Source organism: Cryptomeria japonica, chromosome 2, assembly GCF_030272615.1.
Source record: "Cryptomeria japonica chromosome 2, Sugi_1.0, whole genome shotgun sequence".
Taxonomy (NCBI): Eukaryota; Viridiplantae; Streptophyta; class Pinopsida; order Cupressales; family Cupressaceae; genus Cryptomeria; species Cryptomeria japonica.
The window spans coordinates 50,287,808-50,314,445 of NC_081406.1; the positions used below are offsets into that span (position 1 = coordinate 50,287,808).

At 35.6% G+C, this 26,638-nt stretch overlaps 1 protein-coding gene across 1 annotated transcript; it reads left to right on the forward strand.

Moving 5' to 3' along the window:
- The first annotated feature begins 1,024 nt into the window (after positions 1–1,024).
- Positions 1,025–26,342, forward strand: LOC131046190 (uncharacterized). Its single transcript, XM_059215171.1, has 7 exons — positions 1,025–1,144; positions 1,229–1,348; positions 1,444–1,483; positions 2,896–2,976; positions 17,370–17,562; positions 25,042–25,309; positions 25,432–26,342. Exons 2-7 carry the CDS (start codon positions 1,292–1,294, stop codon positions 25,645–25,647), a joined length of 855 nt encoding a protein of 284 aa, XP_059071154.1. The 5' UTR covers positions 1,025–1,144; positions 1,229–1,291; the 3' UTR covers positions 25,648–26,342.
- The last annotated feature ends 296 nt before the right edge of the window (positions 26,343–26,638 follow it).

The window sequence follows — 26,638 nt, forward strand, 5'->3', positions numbered from 1 at the left end:
CTGTCGTGCAGACTCTGTTAGACATACCTCTCTAAGATCCCAGCATCGTGAAAGTGTACCCTTGACTGATTCTTCTCCCTAACAATGGTTTCGATAGCCTATTCTTCAACATCTCCTGTGAAAGAAAAAATCTCCTTTAACTGATCATTCACTGACTTTTTCTTGTAGCTACACTTGTAGTCTGGGAGTGAGATAAAACCATGTTTCCTCTTAGAGCTTGCTAATAAGCTTTCCATTATACTAGTTCCACAGTCCACATTCAAAGTCAATCCCTAGCCTGTATTTAATTTGTTAGTGATCTCAAAGCATGAATAGCAATGTATTTGAATCATCCATGCTTAATTATGTTGGCTCCTTGTCAAATACGACCTTGCCCAAATTCACAACTACGTAGTGGAGGCGTTCTCTTTCCTTATCCCAATATTGGTTACTTGCCATCCCTTCCGAACTATGACATCATTTGAAATGATTGATGGTATGATTTGGTCGATTACATGGTTTGAGAGGAAATATGCTTCTCTATTTTCTTAATGATAAATGCATGTGATCGAATATCCTCCAAACCATCTTAGTAAATTACAAATTCCATCAATCAACATATGTGATTTCCAACTTGGTGCAGGTTTTGTCATCATCACTCTCACCACATTTAAAGAATCCCCCTCAATATTGATGTTTTGTAGGTTCTTACTCTTTCACACCCTAAGTTTGCCAAGAAAAGCCACATACTCGACATCATTGTTAGTGCCATCAGAAAGTTTTATTGAACAACTACAAATCAAATATCTTTTATCATTGTCATTTTCGATAATAAACAATAATTCAAAATTATAATAATTAAGAAATACAACAAATTTGTTTATTACATTACTATAAAGATAAATGAACACTAATGACATTCGTTAAAATTGAATTGAATATGTTTTAAATCAAACTCATTCATCTAAATTTCATTAATAATAATTTAAAAAACTCATAAATTACCAAATAATAAAAATTTGATGTGTAAATCACAAAAAAAAAGAAGGAAACATCTAAAACCATGCAAATTGCCCATTTGCGAAACGGCGCTAATTCCAAGAGAAGAAGAATATTAATACTACATTTAATCAACGGAGGCTGAAAAAACAGTACGCCGACTAAGGTTTGGCCTGTCATTCCGCTGTTTGATATGTACATATTTTTTTTATGCTTTCTTGAGCTAAGCAAATGCTATTTTTTTTTGCAGATCTGAGTAAGAAAACTATTGACCGCATGATCCACTAGAACAAGAAGAAGCATTTTGGCAAAGATGATGTCCAGCGGATATACCCACATCGACAATCAGAATGTTTCCGGATCTGTGCCTGTAATACCTCTTTATGCAAACCTACTTTATTTTCTTTTTGTAAATCTATGCTTGATTATGACGACACTTGTGACCTTTTTTTTCCTTTTGTCCAGGCCGTTTCAAGTCCGGATCATGTTCAGTTGAAGTTTCCAGGTCAGTTCATTAGCTAATCTCATTGAATTATAGCATATTGGTATAGCGGATAATGCATAAATTGAGATCCCCACCAGATTTTCGGGTGCCTTTCTCTGTAAATGATGGGGAGGGCAAGCTTTTTTGTTTTAGTGTTTAGTAGTTTTTCTTTGCAATATAAATAGTGCATGATTTGGTCTCCCTGGAATTTTGGGTGTTTATTTTCTGTAGATCACGGGAGGAGTTTTATTTATTTATTTGTAAACTTATTTAATTATTCTATTTTCCAATTTTTTGTAGTATTTATTTGCAATTATCTATTTGTAATAAAGAATAAATTTATTGAGGTTATTGTTTTTCGTACATGATTTGGGAGCTTCGAAATCATATGGAGAGCACATTTTTTTCCCTGTTTTACGTTGATTGTTTTTGGCCTTGCTAAATTTACCTTATTGGGAGTCCTTGGGTTTAGATGCCACTACCTAGGTGTATCTCTTCTCTCATGCCACACTCAAAATTCGATGTGATGGTTATATTCCATGTAAAGACCGAACATCTGTACAAATTGGATATGGTAGTTTATTGGATGTGGTAGGTTTATCCAATATAAATAGTCAATATTTTTATGAATTGGATGTGGTAATTTTATCCATTTTAAACACACAGGAGTATCTCTTCCGTCAAATTTATCCAGGACTCGCACCTTGGCTCCTCCTTTGTAGCACACCACACGTAAAATTGGGTGTGATAGTTTTTTCTAATTTAAATGCTTAACATTTGAACAAGTTAGATTTGGTAGCTTTATCTTATTTAAGTGCTTAACATTTAACATTTGTACAAATCAGATGCTGTAGTTTTATCTAATTTAAATGCTTAATATTCAACATTTACAAATTGGATTTGCTAGTTGTATCCAATTAAAATGCCCAACATCTGTATAGGTTTTACTCAATTTAAATACTCAACTTTGCGCAAATTGGATGTGTTATTTATCCGCTTTAAATACTCCAACATTTGTATCTATTAGCAGGTAATAAATCTCCTTGGGATTCGAACACTGGTTTTCACTTGGAAGCTCCAATGATTTATAACTCGAGCTCATTTTGTTTGATTTTTTGTCGTAGTTGTTTGTAATGTATAGAATACATGATCTGGTTTCCCTGGCAGACATGTCGTTACCGGGTTTTTGTGTATGTTATAAGGAGTGCAGTTATTTTTGCATGTTTCTCAGTATATTGTCTTGCGTTTGTAATTTTTTTTTTAATTACTTTGACTAGTAATTGATTAAATTTATTGTGTGTATTGTCTCTCCTACATGACATGGGTGGTTAGGGCATCCAATATTTGTAATAGGAACAGGGCAAGTTTGCCTGGTTGCATTTTGTTCTTGATTTTGTAGATACTTAAGTGCTTGCATTTACTTGTTTTTGCAGAGAGCAACTTACAGACCTTCCCTCCTACTGAAACACAAGGCAAGATTACCGGAACATTCCGGCCCCCATCGGATGCAGATGGTATGTTCACTCAAATACCCTTTCTGTCTTTGTGGTTTCTTCTATTAAGGTAATTCCGAGGAATATATTTCATACATTTTTCTTTGAACATGAGGACTGGATCATCACCTTTGTAAGACAGAGAAAAGTTTTCTCTCAGGGTTTGCTTATGTTATCTGTCCTCTTTGTTTTATGGATACTCTGTCGTGCTAAATAACATCATGATTAAATGCACTGGCTTCAAATTAAACCATTTATGATCAAATGAATGTTTTGTTAGCTATTGATTTAAATGGCAATTTGTAGATCATCAGTATCCACTTCCAGTGATCCACTAAGATGTCGGCTGATATTATTTATGTGGAACTAAGAATTTGAAATGGGATTGTTGGAAAGAAAATGGCCATGGTCAGGGATTGTGGGAAGTTGGGATAAGCTTTTACCGGAAATGATATTTGAAATAGTGTCTGATGCCAGTGGAAATTTCAGCAGAAAAATAATTCCCAAATGTATTTTTGTAGCCATATTGCATCAGAAGATGCCAGGAAACACCATTGGAAATTTTGTTTGTCTTCCTTTTAAATGTTTCTTGCTGATCTAGAAATATTTCCAGAGATTATGTTTGCTTTATACCGAGTCTCAAGTACATAGGATTTGTTCTCTTATATTATGTTATTTTTAAATGATTTGGTCAAGAAGTACATTCCCCTGCTTGATCAAGGAGACAATATCTTTGGATGAAGGGGTAAAAAGCTTGAGGGACCCTTGGGCCTTTAGGAGCTCAGGATGCCATTTAAACGTACCCAGCCTGTTGAAGATAATTCACTCCCTGTATCTCAATAGTTGTAGTTATTGAAGAACCTTGTTGCAATTGCAAAAATTAAGATGATTTTTTACCTGCTAGAAGCTGGAAGTAAAGATCAAGCAAGCAAACAATCAAGGGTTTCCATAATTTGTATAGAGATTAGGGACCATAGTAATAAGGTGCACCAGTCTACAGCAAGAAGAGCTAAGCTCAAGCTGAAAACATAAAATAAGGACACATTTGGGTTTGACTTTGGGAAAACTGTAGTTTTAATCAAGCAACAACATATATTCTAATTTCAATGATAAACGTAAGGCAAAATATGAAACTTAACAAGACAGGAATAGTGCTAATTTAATCACAAGATCAAAAGCCTTTGCCTTTCCAGTTTTTAGAAATACAAAGAGTAGAGTCAGGGAATGCAGAGTCTGTGACCTCTAAATTCCCATACGAACAAAAATAATATGAATGAATTGCAAAAAGTATAAAATCCTGATGGAAAAATAATGTAAGATTGACAATCACTGATGCGCAAACCCTCAAATATCGAAACATAGCAATGATGCAATATGAAGATTTCACCATTTACTAATATAGGGCTTGCCAGGTCCTCCAGGACTGTGTGATGATATAATGGAAGGAAGATTCTGGGACCTGAAGCAATGACTAGTGATTACTTGACCAAATGCTATTGGCGAGCTCAAAGGAATGTACATGAATATGTGTTAAATTAGTGTGAAGACCCGTACCTTGAAATTACCAAAGTTTAACCTTCAAAATCTGATTAATACTGCTGTTATATGTATCCTATTTTTTGATTTCTGATATTTTTGGCTTGTTTAGTGAATTCAACTCCAAAATATTGCAATGGAATATGAAGCATAGGATAAGCAGAAATATATCTGGCAAGTGTATAATCAAAATGCCCCAAAGAACAATCTGAAACGGCCTTTATTATCAACAATAATCATGCACATGAATGACAGAGACATTCGATATAAGATTATATTAATGTGTAGCATTTATAATGCACTAACATTAATTTTCATTGTTCAATAACATGATATTACTCACAAGTGAAATTATGTCCAGCTTGTATTTGAAAAATAAATTAAATGAATGATTCAATAATCAGATAATCTATTCAACAATATACAAACGTATATAAAGAGATTGCAAGGACGAGGTTCTAAATTAAGAACAAGTCGTTTAAAGTGAACTACTAAAAAGCTAAATGCTAAATAAAGCTTAAAAGCTAATTAACTAAAAAGAAAAAGCTAAATGCAAAATAAAGCTTAAAAACTAATTAACTAAAAAGCTAAATGACCATTAAACAAGGAACTGAATATAGGTGACTAAAATATAATTAAATATTCTAATACCCTCCCTTAATGGTCATTCTATCTACTAACTACCCTGCATAAAATATTGTAGGTCTTTTGATCACAAATGAAAAGAACACTGCTGCGGTGGAGATTCTCCCTAGATCTGAAAAGTGTAAGTGACCAAGAATACCAGAATCCATCCAACCTGACGTTGGGTAACCAAACTGAAACTTGAAACCATGATTTTGAGGAAAAATCGGCAAACCCTCCAAAACTGAAGATACAAATCATCATTTTTGTGGAAAAAAATGGTAAAAACCCTTGAAATGATATTTGTGGAAAAAATCGAATAAAACTCTGAAACTTCGCATGGCAAGACCCAAAACACCACATGGTAAGACACCAAACATCACGCGGTAAAACATCAGACATCATGCAGGAAAACGCCAGACAACATCACGTGGTAAAATACTAGACATCATGTGGTAAAACCCTGATTTTTGAGAAAAAAAATCAAGCAAAACCCTCCCATGATTTTTTATGGCGAAAAATCAGAAAACCCACGCAAGCTTTGCAGATGACGGATAATAATTTTCAAGGAAAAAATTCTAAACCTTGCGAACAATTTTTGAGGAAAAAAAATGTGAAAACCCTGGGACCTATAGGACGAGGTCTGGCCTAAATCAATTTGATCAAGGCAACGATATTCAAATATCGTGAACATGCACTGTTTCCAGGTGTTGTGGCAGTTGTTGAACTTCTATCTGTGTTCCAACATGATGCTGGTCAAAGATGCCATCACGGAAACAAAATAGAAGCAGCTGCTGAAAAAACTGAAACCTTTGGAGGAGAATTCTGGCACGAATTCCAAGGTGCAAATTTTGAGGTTTGGAAGAAACCCAAAAATTAAAATTTTCTGCAAACTTAAAACCTGAAATTTTTCCTGAAAATAATCAATTTTTTTTTTTTTTTGTAGAAAATAAAAAAAATACCTTTGATTTTTTTATTAAAAAACCAGAAAAATATTGACGATTTTTTTCCCAAAAAAACCAAAAAAAATAGGGGCAGAAACCCTAGGTCGGATGTACAACATAAACGGTGCCCAGAAGACACCAAAATTCCCGACGTCCACAGAATTGGCAGAAATCGCCGACTATTTTTAAATTCCAAGGCAAATTCGCTGGCACAAAATTGGAGGCACGGAAAACAAGGTACCCCAAAAAATTTGAGACCAATCTAGAAAAGCTCTTGAAAAACCCACTAAGAATTTGAAATCAAATGCAAATCTGACGGCTCAAAAATTGAGGCACAGAAAACAATGCACCTAGAAAAATATGACGATGACCCAGTTGAGGTCTCGAAAAACCCACCAAGAATCTGCAACCAGAATAAAATTTCGACTTCAACTGAAGGGTCAAAACCCTAGTCGAAAATTGCAAAAACCTTAGGAAAATTTTCAATCTGCAAAAAAAAACCTCCAGGTTGCAGGCCTGAAAATCTCTAGAACCCTAAAAAAACATGAATTGCTGCCTAGCACAAAGAAATTTGCTCACGAACCAAAAACCCTTGAAACCCTCAAAAAGCCTTCAAAAAAGCAAAATTGTTTTTTTATAAAAAAACAATAAAAAAAAGTCTGGAAAATATTCCAGAAAGAAGGCCATTGCCAAACTTTAAAGAATCCCATCAACCCGCTCTGATACCATGAAAATAATCAGAGAATCTATTCAACAATATACAAACGTATATAAAGAGATTTCAAGGACGACGTTCTAAATTAAAAACAAGTCATTTTAAGTGAACTATTAAAAAGCTAAACGCTAAATAAAGCTTAAAAGCTAATTAACTAAAAAGGAAAAAGCTAATTGCTAAATAAAGCTTAAAAGCTAATTAACTAAAAGGCTAAATGACCATTAAACAAGGAACTAAATATAGGTGACTAAAATATAATTAAATATTCTAATAGTATTATGATGAATGCAACTGAAACTCTTCTGCCAAAAGGATGAAATACAGCTCAAGTCTGGATAAGATAGCCTCCTTGAGTGTTAAGAGAAAATATCAAGATGTCCAGCAATTCTGTCCAGATCAGGAACCCCTGATATAATCAATTGCTTAGAAAAGTGTGCCGATTTAGAAGCTCCCATGAATGCCAGTATGAGACTCCCGACAATCATATTAGGCTTCAGAACTAAGTATGTTTGCCTCACCAAGCTGTGCCAAATAAAATCACAGTACCCGTCCAGCACTGGAGAATGATAAATTGTGCACAAAGAAGGCTCAGATCATCAAGAAAGAGATTTCTGAGCTAGTGATGAACATTTGCAGCAACCTGTATCCACACCAAAGTTGAGAGATCTGTGATTTGTACAAAAGATAGTCTTGTCGTGCCAATGAAACCAACAGCTGCCTTCATATTGCAACCAAATCGTGCCATGAGAAATAGCCGCACCAGAATAAGGAGGTCGTGCCTGTGAAAGAGAACCCACACATATATATAAATTGTTCTTCCCTTACTACCCACTCTGGAAATAAGCAGATGCAATTCTAACATCAAATATTTCCATGCTAGCCTCAACTTCATTCATGGAATTAATATCTCCAAGCCGGCTCCAAAGAAATAATCAAACTAAAACGCCGACATAATAATCTTCATAAATATTTATTTGAAGTTGATCTTTATTCTCCACGCCAACAATGAATATTCTTAATTATTTTGACAAAATGATATTCTGCTTAATAAAATATTCACGACACTATAGTCAAATAATATTCAGTCTTTAATAGGATTGCTAATCTCCAAAATTATCGAATTCCTTCATATTTTCGGCAGGTGACATAATAAACTCTTTTATTATCATATTGGACTCCTTTGATTTATTCAGCAGAGGTCATAATAAAGCTCACACCAATATGTATCGGACATACATATTTCGACCTCCCACTGGCTTTTAATATTCAGAATTAAATAGCCTTATAAATCAGACACAGATATAAATACCTCAACCTGAAATATCTTTAATACTGAAATTTGTCTTCGAAGGAAGACTTCACAAAATTGCACAAATGTGAACTCCCTCACGAATCCATCTCTTAGGAAGAGCTAGGTTTTCGTCCAACCCTTCTATAAATCTTTTGAAGGATTCCGTCCCCAGAAAATCAGCCCATACGAAGCACCCAACATATTCATCATATTCAATTCCATAAGGATGCCTTACTTAACCCAGCCATCCTCTTATAAAGAATTCCAAGAAACGTCTAGAAGATTAGGTTGACTTTAATATTTGTCACAGCTGGAGAAATTTAATTAATAAAGTGACTATTATTATATTATTATTTTCACTTTACTTTATAATTAAATTAATTAATTAAAGTCATCTCTTTTCTGATTTCTCTAATAATATAAAGTATTGGACAACTTAATTAATTAATTTAATTAAGTCACTTTATAAAAATTTGGGGACATTACAAGTAGCCTAGGGGACAAGCTTGCAAGAGTAAGGTAGAAGTCATGTGTATGGTTGTTGTAATGAAATCTAATAACTCTGTCACAAATGGCTGTAGACGAGTAGTGAGAGCTGGCAAGGATCTGACGATATATGTAGTCTAGTAGATAGAGATGGACACGTTGACACATCAGAAGCCTAAACGTAGGGATCAAATAGGCGACTCCAAGGAAACAAGCTGCTAATTGTATCTTATGAACCAAAGATCAATCACAAGCAATGTAATTATGGATTTAAAAAAAATGACGTAGCATAACCTTAAGGCAACGCGACAAGTTTAGAAAAAAATAAATCCTATGATGATGACATTAGTGACCTTATAAGGTAGATTGACAAAGTGGCTTCTTTAGAAGAATGAATATATAGAGATTGAGAAAATGTGGCACACACTCCAATACATATGTTGGTGGTTGTAACTTACATCGTGTAAGGCTGTAAGCTACCTTTAGACATAGCTAATGTGGTGCTATTACATCATTATTAATTAACGTAAGCAATAAATGCTTGTGTACAAAGTATAGCCTAACATTATATTATATCTAATATCCTCTCTTAATGACTAAACTGGAGACAACTCTAATTTTGTCCAAAATTTTGACAAAAATAATAGATCAAGAGGTTTACTCATTAGCTCAGCAGATTGCCCTTGATATGTGTAGCAGAAGAGAGAAGCATCTCTAATATCCACTATTTGTTAAAAATTATGATGATGAACCCCAACATGCTTGGTGCAAGCATAATGAATTGGATGTTTTACCAACTTCAGAACACCTTGTTTGTCACATAAGGGTGGAGTCATAGTTTGAGAAAGTTGGAGAATGCATAAAACATGATGTTGCCATAGCCCTTGATAGATTGGATGCTTCACTAAATTTTTCAGAATACCTTGTTTGTCACAAAAGGGTGTAGTTGTAGTTTGAGAAAGTTGGAGATTGCACAAAATGTGATGTTGCCATAGCCCTTGCAAGCATAATAAATTGGATTCTTTACTAACTTTTTCAGGACACCTTTCTTGTCACAAAAGGGTGGAGTTGTAGTTTGAGAAAGTTGGAGATTGCACAAAACATGATGTTGCTATAGCCCTTGCAAGCATTATAAATTGGATTCTTTACTAAGTTTTTCAGAACACCTTGTTTGTTACAAAAGGGTGGAGTTGTAGTTTGTGAAAGTTGGATATTTCACTAAATGTGATGTTGCCATAGCCCTTGCAAGCATTATTAATTGGTTTCTTTATTAACTTTTTCAGAACACCTTGTTTGTCACAAAAGGGTGGAGTTGTAGTTTGAGAAAGTTATGTGATGTTGCCATAGTGCTTCATGACTAGCATTGGTAGCTTCTTTGTATTTGGCTTTCATGGAAGATAAAGCTACTGTCTGCTGAAGTTTACTCTTGTGCAAAACAACTCCTATCGAATTAAAAATGTAGCCAGTAGTTGATCTCCGAGTATTAACTGAACTGGCCCTATCATTGTCTGTATATCCTGTCAACTTGATATTTCTGTTGTCTGACATAAAATGCCAAATTTAAGTGTGCAGAGTCATAGTCTGTATGTCATGTCATCTTGAAATCATCTGCTCTATGATATAGAATGCAAAAGTTAAGTGCACCTTTGACATATCAAAATACATGTTTTTCTGGCTGCCAATGAATGAAGTTTGGCTGTGCCAAAAACCAGGAGAGACAACTAACAATAAAACAAAAATTGGGTAGTATGGATATGATATGCTTAATCTAACTACGATTGTTTGTAGAGTGACTCATCAATGGTAATGAATCATCATAGGTTGATAACTTTAGGCTGATCTCTATCTATTTATTGGAAGGATTACAGTCGATTGTGTGAACTGTTCTAAAAGATTTATATCTTACTTGACCTGGAATATTTGGTCAATTTGAGTTTCACCAAGAATTGTTGGTGTACAGTCTTGTTCACCTGGTTTCTGCCCTGCCCTGTGCTGCTTTGTGACAGTTGGCTCTTCTCCCTGACAGTTAACCCTTCTCCCTGATAATTAGCTTTTCTCCCATGTGATGAAAATTGTCTTTCTTTATATAATTCTCCCTTCTATAGTTGGCTCTGCCTTCCTTATATTAATAGATTTTCTACAGTCAGCTCTGCTTTCTTTTGTATCAGTCAACCTTGTGCAGGACAGCAGTTGTTCCTCCCAGCAGTTGGCCTTTAGCATGGTAACAGCCAACCCTCACCACCATGCGGTTTGCTTTCTGTGCTCTTCAACAGCCTTGACACAGATTAATGACAGTCTGCTCTTTTAGCAATTTGACCTGCTTTCAAATGAATTGATTTAGAGGGCCTCTCATACGGCTTAATTGCTCTGAAACCAAATATTAGAAGAGTTAATGCACAACAATTTAGAAGATTTGTTTATGCTTGTATTTATTATGTACGGGGTATTTATATTGGTGGATTTGATTTAAATTGTGTAAGTTAGCTTTTAGACATAATGAATGATGTGTTGTACACCTTGCAAGCCTTGTAAATATTTTATTAGTATGATGTGTTGAAAGTTTTTGGCCCTTATAGAATGGTATGCTGCATTTGGATATGATACAACTTACCACTTGGCATTTGGGCATGACATTGTTAGAGCATGGTGATGGAAGTTACAATTGGGCACATAAGAGAATCTATATGACAAAGGGAGTTACTTGCAAGTTGGAGGGTTCTTGGAAGTTGAATAGTCTCAACTTGAGCATCCATCTTGAGAATTTCAGACACATGGATTTGTTGCTCCTTGTCTATTTATTAGGTTTAGGCTTTGATTGAGAACAAAGAAGATTTTGGTTAGGAAGATGTCACCAGAATGCTGCTGGAAGAGTTCTTTAGGTGCAGAAAGTTTCGTTATTGAGTAACTTGTGTTAACATAGTGAGTGTTGCAAATGTTTTTGGTTGGTAATAAGAGTATATTTTATTAATAGTATCAAAAAGGTAATTACATTAGATTTTCTGATAATTCTAGAGAAAACCCTCCCTGTCATTTGATAAAAAACGAGCCCCTTTACATCCCAAAGCTGAAGAAACACCTAGAGAAACTTCTATCAAAATACACTTATACCTTACACACACTACAGATAGGCCTTGTGAAAACTACGACATATGAACCCTACACCAAGATACCCTACCAGTTACATACATCTGTTACATCTGTCCAAAGAGTATAAAGAAATTCACAAAATTTATGTTTAACAGTCAATTCTCCTCACTAGACACAATTGGGCAATTCACCCAGTAATCGTTGAGGTCAAAATCAGCTTTCTCCTTGCCCTTGCCGGCTTCCATTCCACTCTTGCCACCTCATTCCCTTTCCTTTCTCTATAGAAAGGCCTTCAATTCATCCCATCCGATCAGCGCCATCGCCTTGCACTGCTCTTTGTTCGAATTGAGACTCCAATATATAAAAGGAAGAAGCACAGCGGGTGTGTCCTCTTCCGAATTAACAGTGTCCCCATCTACCAAAAATCCCGCTCTAGCATGAGCCTATGCCAAGAGGGATTCCATGTTGTAGAGCCAGTCTTCATCAAAATACTTTTGCATTACCCACGAAACCTCCCCTTCCTTTCCCAATTGAAGCCCCATGCCATCACCATCGAAACAATATCGACATTTGTCCAATAGTGGTGTTTGGCTTGCAGAAATTCCTCACCAAAAAGAACCTCAATTATTTGTAGAAAAATTGGATTATTATATTTGCGTAAACTCTTCATGCGCTTCTCCGACACCCTGCCCAGAAATTCCGATTGTTGTTTCATTCTGATGAGGGTGAAGTTGGCCTCCATGTTGCAGACCTTCCTCACCCACCACCACCAAGCACTTTGTCCTTTGGCCGATGCCCTCGGCATTATTAATAGCCAACAGCCATTACAACTCATCATTCCACCTTTCAAGGCACATTTAAAACCATCCCTTGGCATGAGCAGTTTAGAAATGACGGCGTACAGGGTGTCAGAAATCCAGCTCAACTCCACGAAAGTCATCCCACATCCCCTACCTTTCTTCTTCATTAAGATTTACTACCACCTTGGAAAGTGTATTGACTACCGAATTACCCTCTTGCACAACATGGGTAATTTTAAATTTTGTGTATGTTACAAGTAATTCCCTTGTATTTTTAATCAATGTATCAATCCGCCAAACCCCAATTTCACCTCTAATCAAAGCATTTATGATTATTTGAGAATCACCCTCTAGATGGATCATGGATAGGTTTAATCTTTTAGCCATTTTTGACTGCCAACCATGTTGCCTAAGCTTCTGCCTCATTATTTGCCCCTTCTGCGAGTTTAGACGCCCCCATTGCAATAATGGTCCCCATCCAATCTCGTGCCACATAGCCAGCCCCTGATGGACCGGGATTTCCCCGTGACGCTTTGTCAAATTTTACTTTAAACCAACCCTCCTCTGGCTCCATTTCACATTACCCTTCACCTTCAACGTAGGATTAACATTTGAAGGCCCATCAACAGGTTGTTTTTGTTTTTTTTTTACCCAAAAGGGTTTTCCTAGGATAAATTTTGAGTTAATTCAAATTGTCTATTTTCACCTTCATAGTTGTCATTGCAAAATTCTGTATGGTTCAAGTTTCCATTGGATTTGAATTTTTTCTAATTGTGTGATTTTAGCATTTAGCATTATGGTTTTGGATATTGAATGATTGATAAATCCTAGCAATTAACATAAGCAATAGTTGCCTGTCTAATATTGTATAATCTCTTTTAATTTCTTTGCAAAGAGTGGAATTCATCATTAGGTTCTGATATTAGTGTCTAGGCCTTCTTTTTGGATCCCGAGCTATTGGAGATTCTTATTTTGGGCAATGCTTACAAGTCACAACAATTTGTTTCATGGTTTGAACTATTAGATCTTCTCACGTTTGTATCTTTGCCAACAAATCAATGAATTATTTGCTTTGTAGATGGTTTGACTTACTGCAATGATTACATCGATCTCTATACTTGATTTCACTTGGTGATGTAGTTAATTGCTTTTCTATGGTGCTTGTTTCCCCCTTTTAGATTTGTGCTTTATCATTTAGTTTGTAACTTTGTTCATGGTTCCGTGATTTGTTTCTGTCATGCTCTTGAATTTTGGCCTTCAGACTTTCTAGTTGAGCCTTATTTGAACATGTGAAAAGACCGTTGCCTAGTGGAGACACCCAAATGTGATATTCGCTTTTCTAAAGGATATGGTTTCAGAACGACTTTGTTGACTATATTTTAATTTTGCATGCTTTCATGTCACAATCTTTGTCGCTTGAAGTATGATGAAATTAATTTTCCAGTGCTTGTTATGTTTTGCTATGCCAATACTGTTATGGTAAATTGATGTATTAAACAAATGAGACGGAGGCTCCTTAAATAGATTTACAAAGACGATGTTTCTAAAAGAAACAATCGTGAACTGAAGACCATTAAAGAAACATTACAATATTTTAATACCCTCCCTTGATGGTCATCATTCATACTACCTTACAAAAGACAATCTACAAGTCTTTTGGTCACAAATGCATTGAAGGCTTTCCCCTTCTGGTCATGAATGCATAGAGAAGGCTGCCCCCTTCTCCTCAGAATGCTCTACAAATTGAGCCTGCTGTTGAGACCCTCCCTGATTCTGCAAAACTTATAGAAATGAACAAGAAAACCAAAACAAACTGAGATTTGTCCAACAAAACTTTCGAGCTTCTCAAACTGAAACCAGGATTTTGAGGAGAAAATCGCCAAACCCTAACTGCTAAAGAAAAAACAGCCGCGATTTTGTGGAAACAATTGGCAAACCCTTGTGTAGACTGTTGCCCTAGCAACACTAGGTGTGATCCAAAACAATAGCAAGAAACCAGACACAATTTTGTAGGAGAAAAATCGATCAAAACCAAACACGATTTTTGAAGAAAAAAATTGATCAAAACCCACAAACAATTTTTTTAGGAAAAATCGTGAAAACCTAGACACTGAAACATTAGTGAGTAGTTGGCACAAAATCTGGAACATGGATCAGCATACAAAACCTTGTTTTTTTAAGGAAAAACAGTAAGACCCTTTGTACAAAACAAATTTTGTGGAAAAAATCATATAAAACCCACAATAATTTACCCACAATAATTTTTTAAGGACAAAAATTAGAAAAACCCTCCCACGTTTTTTTCTTGGCAAAAAAATCAGAAACTACTTGATGCCAGATCACAAAACAGCCACGAATTGCAAAGCCGCTCAAGTAAAGGGTCGCACAAATTTTGAAAATGCTGGCTCAGGAAAACAAAAAAAATGACCATGGAAGTCGAGGTCGTAGGTCTACTTACACAAAACGCATAACAAAAACCCATCGGCCGTCGTCAATAGAGATGTGAACGCAGAGGTTGTGCAGGCTGCGTGGAAGAACTAGGGCCGACCATGGGCTAAGAGAGCCTCGAAAAAAACAATCACCAACACAGATCACCTGTAGAGGACAACAAATGTGAAAAAAGATATCGTGCGCGGGCATAGAGAGAAGATGCTGTGATTTTGAGAACAACCACAATTTCTGCAAGATTCGCATAGAAAAACCACGAGCTCCCACAATCACAAAAAAACCACGAACTCTTAGAAATGCAAACAGAAAACATTGACGGGTCTGTAAAACCCTCGATGAGATACATGAGAAACACACTTACGAATTTGCTCACAGAAACCCACGAATTCTCCAATGATTTTTATTTTCTTAAAATATCTAAAAACAAATTTTTGGAAAAATTCCAGATAAGAAGAGGCTACGAATTTTTGTTTTGAAAAATTTGCCAAATTTTATGAAACCCCATCGACCCGCTCCGATACCATGTTATGGTAAATCGTTATATTAAACAAAGGAGATGAAGGCTCCTTAAATAGATTTACAAAGACAATGTTTCTAAAAGAAACAATCGTGAACTGAAGACAGAAAATGGAACTTCATAAAGCAACTAAGATGACCATTAAAGAAACGTAACAATATTTTAATAAATACTTGTTGCCTTAATGTTATATATTCCGAACATCTATCATTGATCTTCATTCTAGGTGCCAACAACTTGACAAACGTCAAGAATGGTATTTTGCTACTGTCTTGGTGAAACTCAAATTATACATCAACAATTCTTAACAGTTTGCAACCTTGGGTGCTTTTCTCTTTACCTTGGAACACTACCTTCAATGTAGCCAATTTGGATGCACACAAATGATCCCAGCTAGGTAATGCTAGCTATCATTTGAACCTGCTTCAATGTACAATACTCTTATTATTAAAAGCTACTTCATTTGCATAGTGCAACCCTGGGCTTTAATAGTACATGTTGATGGTGCATCATGATATTGAAATAAGATAAATAATCGCATACTCAGAAGAAGTGTGCAACCAAAGGTTAAAGAACCATTAATTCTCATTAGAGATTGCCAGTGAAGATCTCTATGCCTTAACCAAACACAAGACAAATACATAAATGGAAACTATGAACACCATGAGGGTCTTCTCTTGAAATTGTGCAACTCAACAAATCTTAGAGTCTAAGACAACTCCTTAATGAGAATGTTTGGCTGCAATGCAGCTAGAAACATAGGGCCAAGGCAAGCCCAAGTATGTAAGAAGTTGAGTGCATGTGGTTAGGTGGGACCAGTTTGAATTTTTGGTTTTTTTTCTGTCATTGAATTATATGCCATACTGAAATGTTGAGCTTGAATGTATTTACAATGTAGGGAGGGCATATAGGACCACTTCAGTGCAATCAGGTCAATAACTATGGAGGTTGTTGTCTTACATTTGCAGGCTACCTAGACTAGACCCCTCAATTGGTCTCTATCAAATTTAATCAGGCGTTGTTAACTGACCTTTGTTCTGGGGTCTGTGTAGGCAATAGGGATTAATTCTGATGTTGGTACAAGTTGATGATTTAGGAAGCAGCCCTTCTCAATTGTATAACGTGTTTCAAGAATAAATCTGACGTAGGTTTTATTTAAAATATGAACTTTTTAACAAAATTATTTTGTTATACCTTTCTATGTAGTTTCTTTTATATCCTAATTGATTTGTCAATATTTGCCTAAATTAACGTAGTTGCTGTGCAGGAAAGTAAGGGCAATCTTATAGACCTAGTCCTGATTCTACTTTGATATAATGCAAGATAGCAAGAAATTAGAATTTCTAATAGTCCCAAATGGGGTATGAGATGTTAGGTCAAATCAATTATAGACTATTTCTAAGTGTATGTACACTAGGATAAAGAAGTAATTCAATCTATGCCAAGAACAACTAGATCAAACAAGAAACACTATTATCTTAAGCCAAGGCCTTTGAACTTCAATGCAGCAGTGAGATTGTCCTAGAAGGATTGTTCCCCGATGCAGGATCAACTAAGAAGACTCGAGAAAAAAATTAGCAGGGCATGGCAAAGAAGTATCAAGGGATATACATTTAATGAGAAAGTGAAGAGGCCAAGAGCTGAGGGCAGGGCTCTTTAAAAGTTACAGGTTTCTGGTATGATGCACGTGTTTAAAGGTTAATAGTTCTGGTAACAGATTAGGAGCCATCCAAAATGGGGATACAAGAGAGTCTAATGGATTTAGAACGAGGATAGAGGGGTATTTATAGTGTATAAGAGGTCTATGATAGCTAGGAAGCTAGGAAGACGTTACAAGATTGTAGAAACCTACAGAATCAATTTTAGCAAACTACACAGCCAAATTTTGATAAGTGATAATGTTTCGTTTCTTTATAGATGTTGATTAAGAGAATTATTCATGCATTGATTATATTTTCTGTTACAGATTCCTTTTCAAGGCCTGGTCCTGGTGGAGCTCAAGATAATAATCAGCCTAGTGGTTGGCAGAGATTTTTTGGTGTTGCACCTTACCAGCCATACTTCGATGTGGATACATCTGATGTCTTGGAGAGGATTCGGGATTCCCTACTTCCGTACAAAGGCACCTTTTCTGAGAAAACCCTTAACAGCCCAGACTTGTAAGAATACTGATTTGGTTTATTTGAGAGATTTTTATTTTCTTTTGCCTTTTTAAATTTGTTTTTGTTTTTCAAATGTCAAAGGTGGTATCTAGTACTTAACAGGAATAGTTTTGTGAATACTTTTGATTTGAAAACTTGGGGAATTGCTCTCTCATTAGAGGAGGATGAAAAATTCATTCTATCTGTAACTAAATGAGCAAGCTTTTATTTGTTGAATTTTTCCACTTTCAGATTAACAGTAAGTTCAGAATTCAGAAATTAATATCTACTTTCAGATTGTTTGTAGTTAGTTAAGTAGTTACAGATTAGTAATAAACAATAAGTAGGCAAAATGAACAACCATAAGACAAAACACCATTACCCTGGGAAAACCTCCTAGGAGGAAAAACCCAGCCAGAATAGATCCTCGGATCTGATTATGAATTATTCACAAATAGGCAGATTACACACTTATCTGTTAGGCTGATAAGGATGAACAACAGCAAGATCCAGATGTCTAGGTCAGTACACAAACAGCCCTAGATCTTCCTTTCGTACTTGCATCTGCACTGCACCGTCTGTGTACTGACCAGCCCGCACCAAGGTGCGCACCAATCTGCCCTACATGCTTGCATCTGCACTCTCTGTGTACTAATTTGCACACCATCCTTTGTACTAAGGTCTGCACTTCTTCACACTTGGGAAGCTCCAAGTGAACACACAGTTCACACCTTTAGAAGGATAATCTCACACCCTCTTATGAGCAGAGATATTTCGCATTATACTTGTATGGTAAACTTGCCCTAGTGACTGAAGTTAATTCACTCAGCAGCAAGTATACTTCACCTACTAGCAGCAGATGTATTTCACCTTCAATCAGATTTCGCACCAAAATTGCAGAGGTAGTACACATATGTGTTGATATAAAAATGAATAATAAAAGCATACAAATGAATCCTTATTTATATGTGGAAGGGGAACTAATATTGGGTCGGCCCAATATTAGTTTTGGCGCCAACCTCATTCTTTTTATTATTTTCTTTTCCCACGCTTCATGTTGCTGATATAGGGTCGGCCCTATAGGAGTGTGCACACGTTAAGTTTATGTGTTTGGCGTGTTGATGGAGAGAAGGGCCCAGCCCTATTTAGACTTTGAATGCATACGTTTCCTTATAATTGCCTAACGTGTTGAAGGTATGGACCCAGCCCCATTCGGATTCTAATTAGAATCCGATTACAATATTATTTTACTCCCTAAGTTAAAAATAAACAACATTATTATTATGGTGAATGTGATGATAGTTTTACAAAGCAAATGTTTGTGATGTATTTTAGGAGCACCTTTCTGTTTATGTTGTTGTCACAAATTATGACAGAATTATAAGTGCTTGGTGGTGTATTTCCTTGAAGCTTGCAGTATAGCAACTGACCTCAAAGAACAGGAAATTGATAAAAAATTGAATTATTGTTTGGATTATTTCAGTATGCTGATTGTGTCACCTATTTTATTTTCCTTGGACATCTATGTTTTTGGCAAGATGATCATATAAGAATAATTCCATTGGTGATGGAACCAAAAATTTGCTATAACTGGAAATTAGTCTGATATGGTCTGAAGCAGATATTTGAGAGAAAAAGGAAATTGAACTACAAACCCAGCACGAGCAACTCCAACTTTGTTATTGTTTATTGGGATCTTTGAGATACGATAAAATGATATATATCATAGAGAACATGGTTATTGATTGAAATTTGTAAACCAAGACTGAAAGATCTTTATTATTTATGAGAGTCGACATACTACTCAATATTTCTTTTAAATATATTATTGGGGATCTATTAAGGGGCCCCAGACCAACCACAACTATAACCATACATATAGGAAAACAGTATCACCAGCTTTACATCATTTTAGAATAAACACCATTGAACTATCACCTTGCAAACCTGACATACACTATACACCAACAATATACCATATATTGAAAGCAAAACACACACACCCAGAAAATTGAAATGATAATTTGGTGTTAATTATGAAAACGAAGATTATATATATAGACAATTACATACCAATGTTTCTAAATGAAACAATCGTGAACTAAAGCTAGAATTAGAAACAAACTAAACTAAGATGACCATTATAGAACCATTACAATATTTTAATACCCTCCCTTAATGGTCATCTTATTAACTACCCGACAAAAGACATGACAGAATCTGTAGGTCTTTTGGTCACAAATGCAAAGAAGGCTGCCCCCTTCTCTTGAGAATGCTTTGCGACATGAGCCTACTGTCGAGACCCTCCCTGGTTTTGCAGAACTTCTGCAGATGACCAAGATAACCACAATTCTGATGTTGGGTAACAAAGCTGTCCCTCCCTATAGCCAGAGATACTGAGATCAGCTTCTCAAACTGAAACCATGATTTTGAGGAAAAATCGCCAAACCCTTCATTGCTTTAGAAAAACAGCCACGATTTCATTCAAAAAATTGTCAAAAACTTTTGCAGATGATCTCTGCAGCCCAAAAATAGATTGCAAGAAACCACAATTTCTGTGGAAAAATCGACAAACCCTTCCGTAATTTTTTTGGAAAAAATCAGAAAACCCATACACGATTTTTTAGGAGAAAATCGAAAAAACGGCAGCAGCAACAAAAAATCAGTTGAAAAACCCTCGATTCAGCTCTCCAGAAACCCTCCACGAAAATTCCTTCAATTTGTTCGAAAAAAAAACGAACTAAAAACTTCTAAATAAATTTCAGAAAAAAATATTTAGGATCAGATCACGATTTTAAAAGAAAAATTCTCCAAACCTTAAAAAAACCCCATTGACCTGCTCTGATACCATGAAATGATAATTTTATGTTAATTATGAAAATGAAGATTAGAAACTAAAGCCAGAATTAGAAACTAACTAAACTAACTAAGATGACCATTATAGAACCATTACAATATTTTAATAAAAATGGCATTACAATATTTTAATAAAAATGGCAGAGCATAAAATTTCTATTAAACACGAAATATTCCATTAATCAGGTCTATAGAAACCACAGTATCAGAAAATAGCCTACGTAACACAATGCGAAAATAATTTTATTGCCATGACTTCCCGTAGGTGCCATGCTCAGCAACATGCCCATATGTCCCATTGCCTGAGGCGCCACCTCTAGTAAGGTCACAAAAGTGTGCTGGCACTGCAGCATGCATCTTGATACAATTGACCACCATTATCAACCAACCATTTTCCAACAGAGGCATGTTAAAGTCACTCGTCAATTCCAATATTCCATTATGAAATGAGATTATCATATACCACATTGCTATACAAATATCTTTACAGAATTCCTCCATTATTCTATTATACACCCTCAATTCATTCACTTTTTCCCATGGCTGCAAAACGGCTGCTTCAAGCCCAAGGGTTAAAAGTCTTTTTTTTGCCTGCCACATATCTTGGCTCTCACTAGAGAATAGGACACTTCCATTGGTCCTGTCTCCTCAACTCTAACCAATAGGGCCATGATAGGAGCCCTAGTATTTGCACCAACTACTGCTTTTGCTAACTTCTTTTCAAACTCTTCTAGAATCATTTCACACTATCAAAATCACCTCATATTTGCCAATCCCTCCTTGCATAAGATAGCCTTTACCAGCTGCATATTGGTGTCATCATCTGAATGAAAATTCATTTTCAAGTGATGATTTGAAACCGGACCTCACTTGACTGGGTCTCTTGACTGCTTCCCTTTAGCTATACAACAGAAATAAACCAAGCTTCCCTGCAACACAAAGCTAACACCTATACGAAGCACCAACTACACAAACCAGATACAAGCCAGCTAAAATTCTATATGCGAATATGGCACCTCCTTTCCTTAATAATGAGCACTTCACATGATCTTTCCCCTGTACCAAATCACGTGAGACGCCTGTCTTCATATCATACTTCAAGCCTTACAATTTCTTAACTAATGATAATGATTATCAGTCACTATATAGTTGTAATGTACCTGATCTGTTTCTGTTAAAGAGGCTAAATTGGTCTAATTGTTAACATCCTTACTTTCAATTAAGGAATAGTCTTAAAGTGATTCCCCTTGATTAGCCAAGAAGCTTGGCACCTGACTTTGACTTATATAACAATTCAGATTTGAAAGAGGAAATTTTTAAGCACCATGACCTGACTTCTAAAATTTCCTTTAATTTCCAATTCAGGCAGTTCCCTTTTAACACACCCCATTGATCACTATCTGTGAGTCCCCTTCCACTTCCATGCTAGGGTGACTAGCCACATAAGTAGCATTGAAGCCCATAAGCAAAGCTATCTATTCCACATAGTTATTCGTTTGCTTCCCTAAATAAATGGAACCACCTAACACAAAACCATCCTTGTTATCTCACAGCACATACTCAGCCCCAGCTGTATCCGATTCCCTTTGGAAGTACCATCAAAATTCAACTTCACCTCTCCACTCTCTCCCATGCCTCTCTTCACTGGACTACTCAATATGTTACCTTCTATGTCTTGATGAAATTAACAAATGCTTAGTTGAGAATTTCAATATTACAAGTGATTACTTTCTATTAAGACACTTCACTGCTTACACAATGAGCTTTTGCCTGACTATTTGTTCCAAAGCTTCCTTTATTCCTATATCATTTCATATGCCTTGTTACTTTATTCCTATATCATTTCATATGCCTTGTTACAAACAATTATAATGTTACAGCTGTCAATCTTTTTTTCCCACAAGTTTTAGAGAGTAATATAACAGGATTCCATTTTTTTTTGTATATTTCGTTTCTTTCGTTTATTTTCATTAGTGGCCCCAACTCGTGGTCAGTCATAGTGAGGCTAAGTTTAGAATCTTCAACATCTGAAGGGATGCTCTTTTTGAATTTTAGTACCTCTACAGAGGTTAGCCTGCAGAAAATCATGACAAACTATACTCGATTGTTTTGTTTATTATTTGTTTAGTTTAACAGACTATTTGACCTGAAGCCTATATCATAGTTATGTCATTGTAGGGATCTTTATGGGGTTAGAAGTTTGGTGCCCAAATCTAGGATTCATCAGTTGGGCTCATGATAATGGAGGATCCTTCACCATATGATCTCAAATGGACATCTTCCTAGTGCATCGTCTAAAGCCAAGATTTGCTTCCCAGCCCCTTCATCTCAATGTTATTGTTGGGCTTACTTTTCATATTAATGGACTCTGATCTGTTAGCAATTCAGTCTCTGGTTGCAAGAGATACCTGTATGTGGCACTTCGTTTTTCAAAAGTGTTACCTCAATAGTTCTCACTAGGGATCAACACAGTCGATATATTGAAATCAATTTGCTCCTTCAACGTATATGAATTTGGTTCCTCCATTCAGGTACTCCATGTATGACACTTTATGCCCTCTTATTTTGGAGGAAGTGCTCAATAGAGCCATCTGAGAGTACATTTGCTCGTAGCACTTCCAGCTCACTTGGACCTTATCTCCACAGTCTATAGCAGGCCTTATATGAACATTTCTTGCATACTATCAATTGTACCATTCTATGGTCTGTCTATCTTTAGCACCATTGATCACAGGGCCTTAGGATTTCACATGGCTGGCTTTGTGTCTTCCCACCAGTTACAAGTTGAGATGGATCGTCATATTATTTGTAGTGAGGATTTGTCATCTATGTTCTCTCCAAGTCTCAAGAGATGAGCGAGGAGCATTTTGTTTTCAGGTGTCCTACTTATTACAAGATCTAGGGGATGCATTGTTGTCTGTAAAGAAACTCAGGTGACTCATCGGCTATCCCAATTAGAGGTATCCCACCCTTGTCCTTTGAGAGTTGTTACTTTCAAGCTATGTTAATGGCTTGTTTTCTGTATTACCTGCTCTGGATTCTGGGCTGATTCAGGTGGGTATTCTGCCAGTGCGTGTGATTTGGACTGTGGGTTTGTCTTGGACAAATGTGGTGTGAACCTGTGATTAACAAAAACTAAAAGGGATTTTACTGAACCCAAGGCAAATGCCGCTCAGAAAAATGAGAATTTTTAAAAAAGTTTTGCATCTTGGTTAAAGAGTTGCTGAATGATATTTGCAGCAGCACTGCCAAGAATGTCTTCTCCTGCCCACTCTGTTGCCCTCTTATAAAATCCTTCTCACGATATATTGAATTAATATGTGATTATTCAGTTTAGTCCAAAAAACTTAGTAAACTAAATATTAGCTTAGTCTAATATTATATATGAGGAATGATATATTTATTTAGTTTAATATTTTAAATTTAATATAATATATTAAATTCTAATATTTTACATTTTAATAAAATATTAAATTCTAATATTTTTTAGGTTTATTATAATCAATTGAAATTTTGATATTTTCAATTTAATATTACTTTTTTAAAGTTTAATATTTTTTAATTTAATGTAATATATATAAACAGAATATAAGTATTGCTTTTAGGTTGTAAACATTTTTATATATATGATTGTTATATCTTTGTATGGATGAATATACTAAAATGAACGAACCCCTAATTTATTTTGTACAGAATCCACTAACTGAACTCAAATGAGAACTTGAACCAGGATCGGTTATGTAGCTTTTAAGCATAGGTCCTTATAGGAGGATCCCTAGAGCTACCATCCTAGTTACCTCCTCTCAGTCCATACTTACAGCAATTGCTAGCATTGAGCTCCCTGTAGATGCTGCCAATTTGCAAATATGAGAGGCGAGACAATTCAATAAGACAACTCTCATCTTTGTGTATCATCACTAGGGTACCCAAACTGACCTACCTTTATTCTAAGACACTAGATCTGCTTCATTTTGGCAAAGGGGGTCTCTTCTAACCCCCTTGGCCCTCAATTAGTTTTGCTGGGTCATGCATACACCACTTCCTTCTTTTCTAGTACCAGATGATGAATGGCCTTGGTAGGAGATGTTTCTGGGGAAGTTTTTGCTTCCTCCTAGAATTACCCAACTTAGTCCCATTAGCCTGCCCATCATGTGATCTCACATCTTGCATTGGTCCTCATTGGTAGTTGAGGATATTCTTGATTCTTTTGGGCCGAGCTTTGTTATAGACATGTTGACTGTTAGTTTCTTCTATTTTCTCATATGCTTTAATCTTCCAAAGCTATATAGTTTACTGAGTCCACTCACATTGATTTGTGTTCTTGTACTTAGATCTTATTGTATTGGGTTTTGAACCCTCTTTTGCTTTAAGCTTTTAGTGAAGAATTACTTTCATAGCTTAACATCCCTTATCCTAGTTCTTTATTGTAACTAGCGGCTTTCAAGCATGGCCATTTTGGATATTAAGATTACTACTTGTTTCTACAACATCGTCTTCAAATGTCTGCATTTAAAGGTTGTATTGAGAAGGCATCGATGTTTGTCGATCTAAAGCCTCAACAAGAATGTTATTTGTTAAGATATTTAGACTGTAGAGTTACCCATGCACAACATCTTTGATGTGATTTTTTTTGGTGAACAGATATGGTCCATTCTGGATATGCACCACTCTTATATTTGTTGCTGCAGCATTGGGAAATGTGGTAGCATATATTGCCCACAAGACCCACCACAAACACTGGGATTATGACATAAATCAGGTTACATGGTCAGCTTGTCTATTTTATGGCTATGTTGCGGTTGTGCCTCTAGCTGTCTACTTTGTGTTAAAGTATCTTTCCGTACCATCGGGTCTTGTACAACTGTGGTGCTTGTATGGCTATTCTCTCTTTGTATTTATCCCAGCATCAGTAAGTATTCCATGTTCCTTCTATCAGAGTCAAAGTAGTCTAGTTTTTCCAGCTTGATTTGATGTCTTTTTACCATCAAATTTTATTTTAAGTACTAATGGATATTGTGATTCTGATTGCAGTGCTTGTCAGTCATTCCATTGGAAATATTCAGATGGGTAATAGTTGGCGCTGCAGGGTTCTTGTCAGCAACGTTTCTTGCCCTTAATCTCAGAAGTCACATCAAAACTGCCAGTGATAGATGGTTTCTTATAGTGGCCGGAATTTTTTTGTTGCAGTTGGGCCTTGCTGTCATACTAAAATTATATTTCTTCACTATTGTATTGGGGAAAGAATGATCTACTTTGGTTATCAGTGCTTCTAGTAGTACAGTTCGGTAGAGGCTAGACGGGTTTTAATTACTCTCCTGGCAGTGTAGCTGATTGTTTAGAGCATATGTAAATTGATGCTCTCATTTTTTCTGGTAAACAATAAGTGCTCCTTAGAACTAAACCTGCAACATTTCCTGCTAGGCACATCTGTTATAACAGAATTTTTGGCCGGTGTTTGGATCTTGTATTATTCTTGGAATGAATATCTAGAAAAAGTCCATATTATAAACATTCAACATCATTGTTAGCATTGTCCAAATCATGCCAGCCAGTGTGAAGAATTGTTGAATTTCAGTAACGGTGTAAGAGACTGGTTTTTTATAATAGCAGGAGAACGACAAAACAGAATTGGAGAAGACGAGGGGAATCTAACTTTGGCATAACAAGCATTGGGTACTCTTATTGATGGAGCATTAAGGACTTCAAAAAGATAAAGTTTCTATGCAGATGGAATTTTTGATAATATTATGATACTGAAATGGTGAGAACTTATTTTATTTGCCGCCTAAGTAATTAGAACTTCGACTATCTTGTTAAGCATACTTTATAAGAAAAAGTATTAGCAAAACTTTGACGCTAATATTATTATGAATGCAACTAAAGTTTAAGTTGAATTCATTGTTAAAATTCCTTGTTATTAATAAAATATAAAATTCATTTTATGTTGTTGCTTTACGGTGGGGTCTGATGGTCGATAGCTATTTTGTACCAATAACTCAATCGTAGCATAAACAATCACCGGTTTAATAAAATTAGTAAGTTATAAAATATGGATATCTTAAATACATTTATATTTAAAGTTGCTTAAATTAAATTTGTGTAATGAGTTAGATAGATGTGATTAATGAACTATTTTTTTATGAATATTAAATGTTAATATCTATTTTGAGTGCACGAAACTATTTTATTTTACTTTTCACTTATATACATGAGCATATAGTTAATTTTTTTAAAAATA

Coding starts and splice junctions, on each gene's coding strand:
- LOC131046190 (XM_059215171.1), top strand. CDS start 1,292: ATGATGTCCAGCGGATATACCCACATCGACAATCAGAATGTTTCCGGA. Junction 1,349..1,443: donor ATGTTTCCGGATCTGTGCCT/GTAATACCTCTT, acceptor CCTTTTGTCCAG/GCCGTTTCAAGTCCGGATCA. Junction 2,977..17,369: donor GCCCCCATCGGATGCAGATG/GTATGTTCACTC, acceptor TTTCTGTTACAG/ATTCCTTTTCAAGGCCTGGT.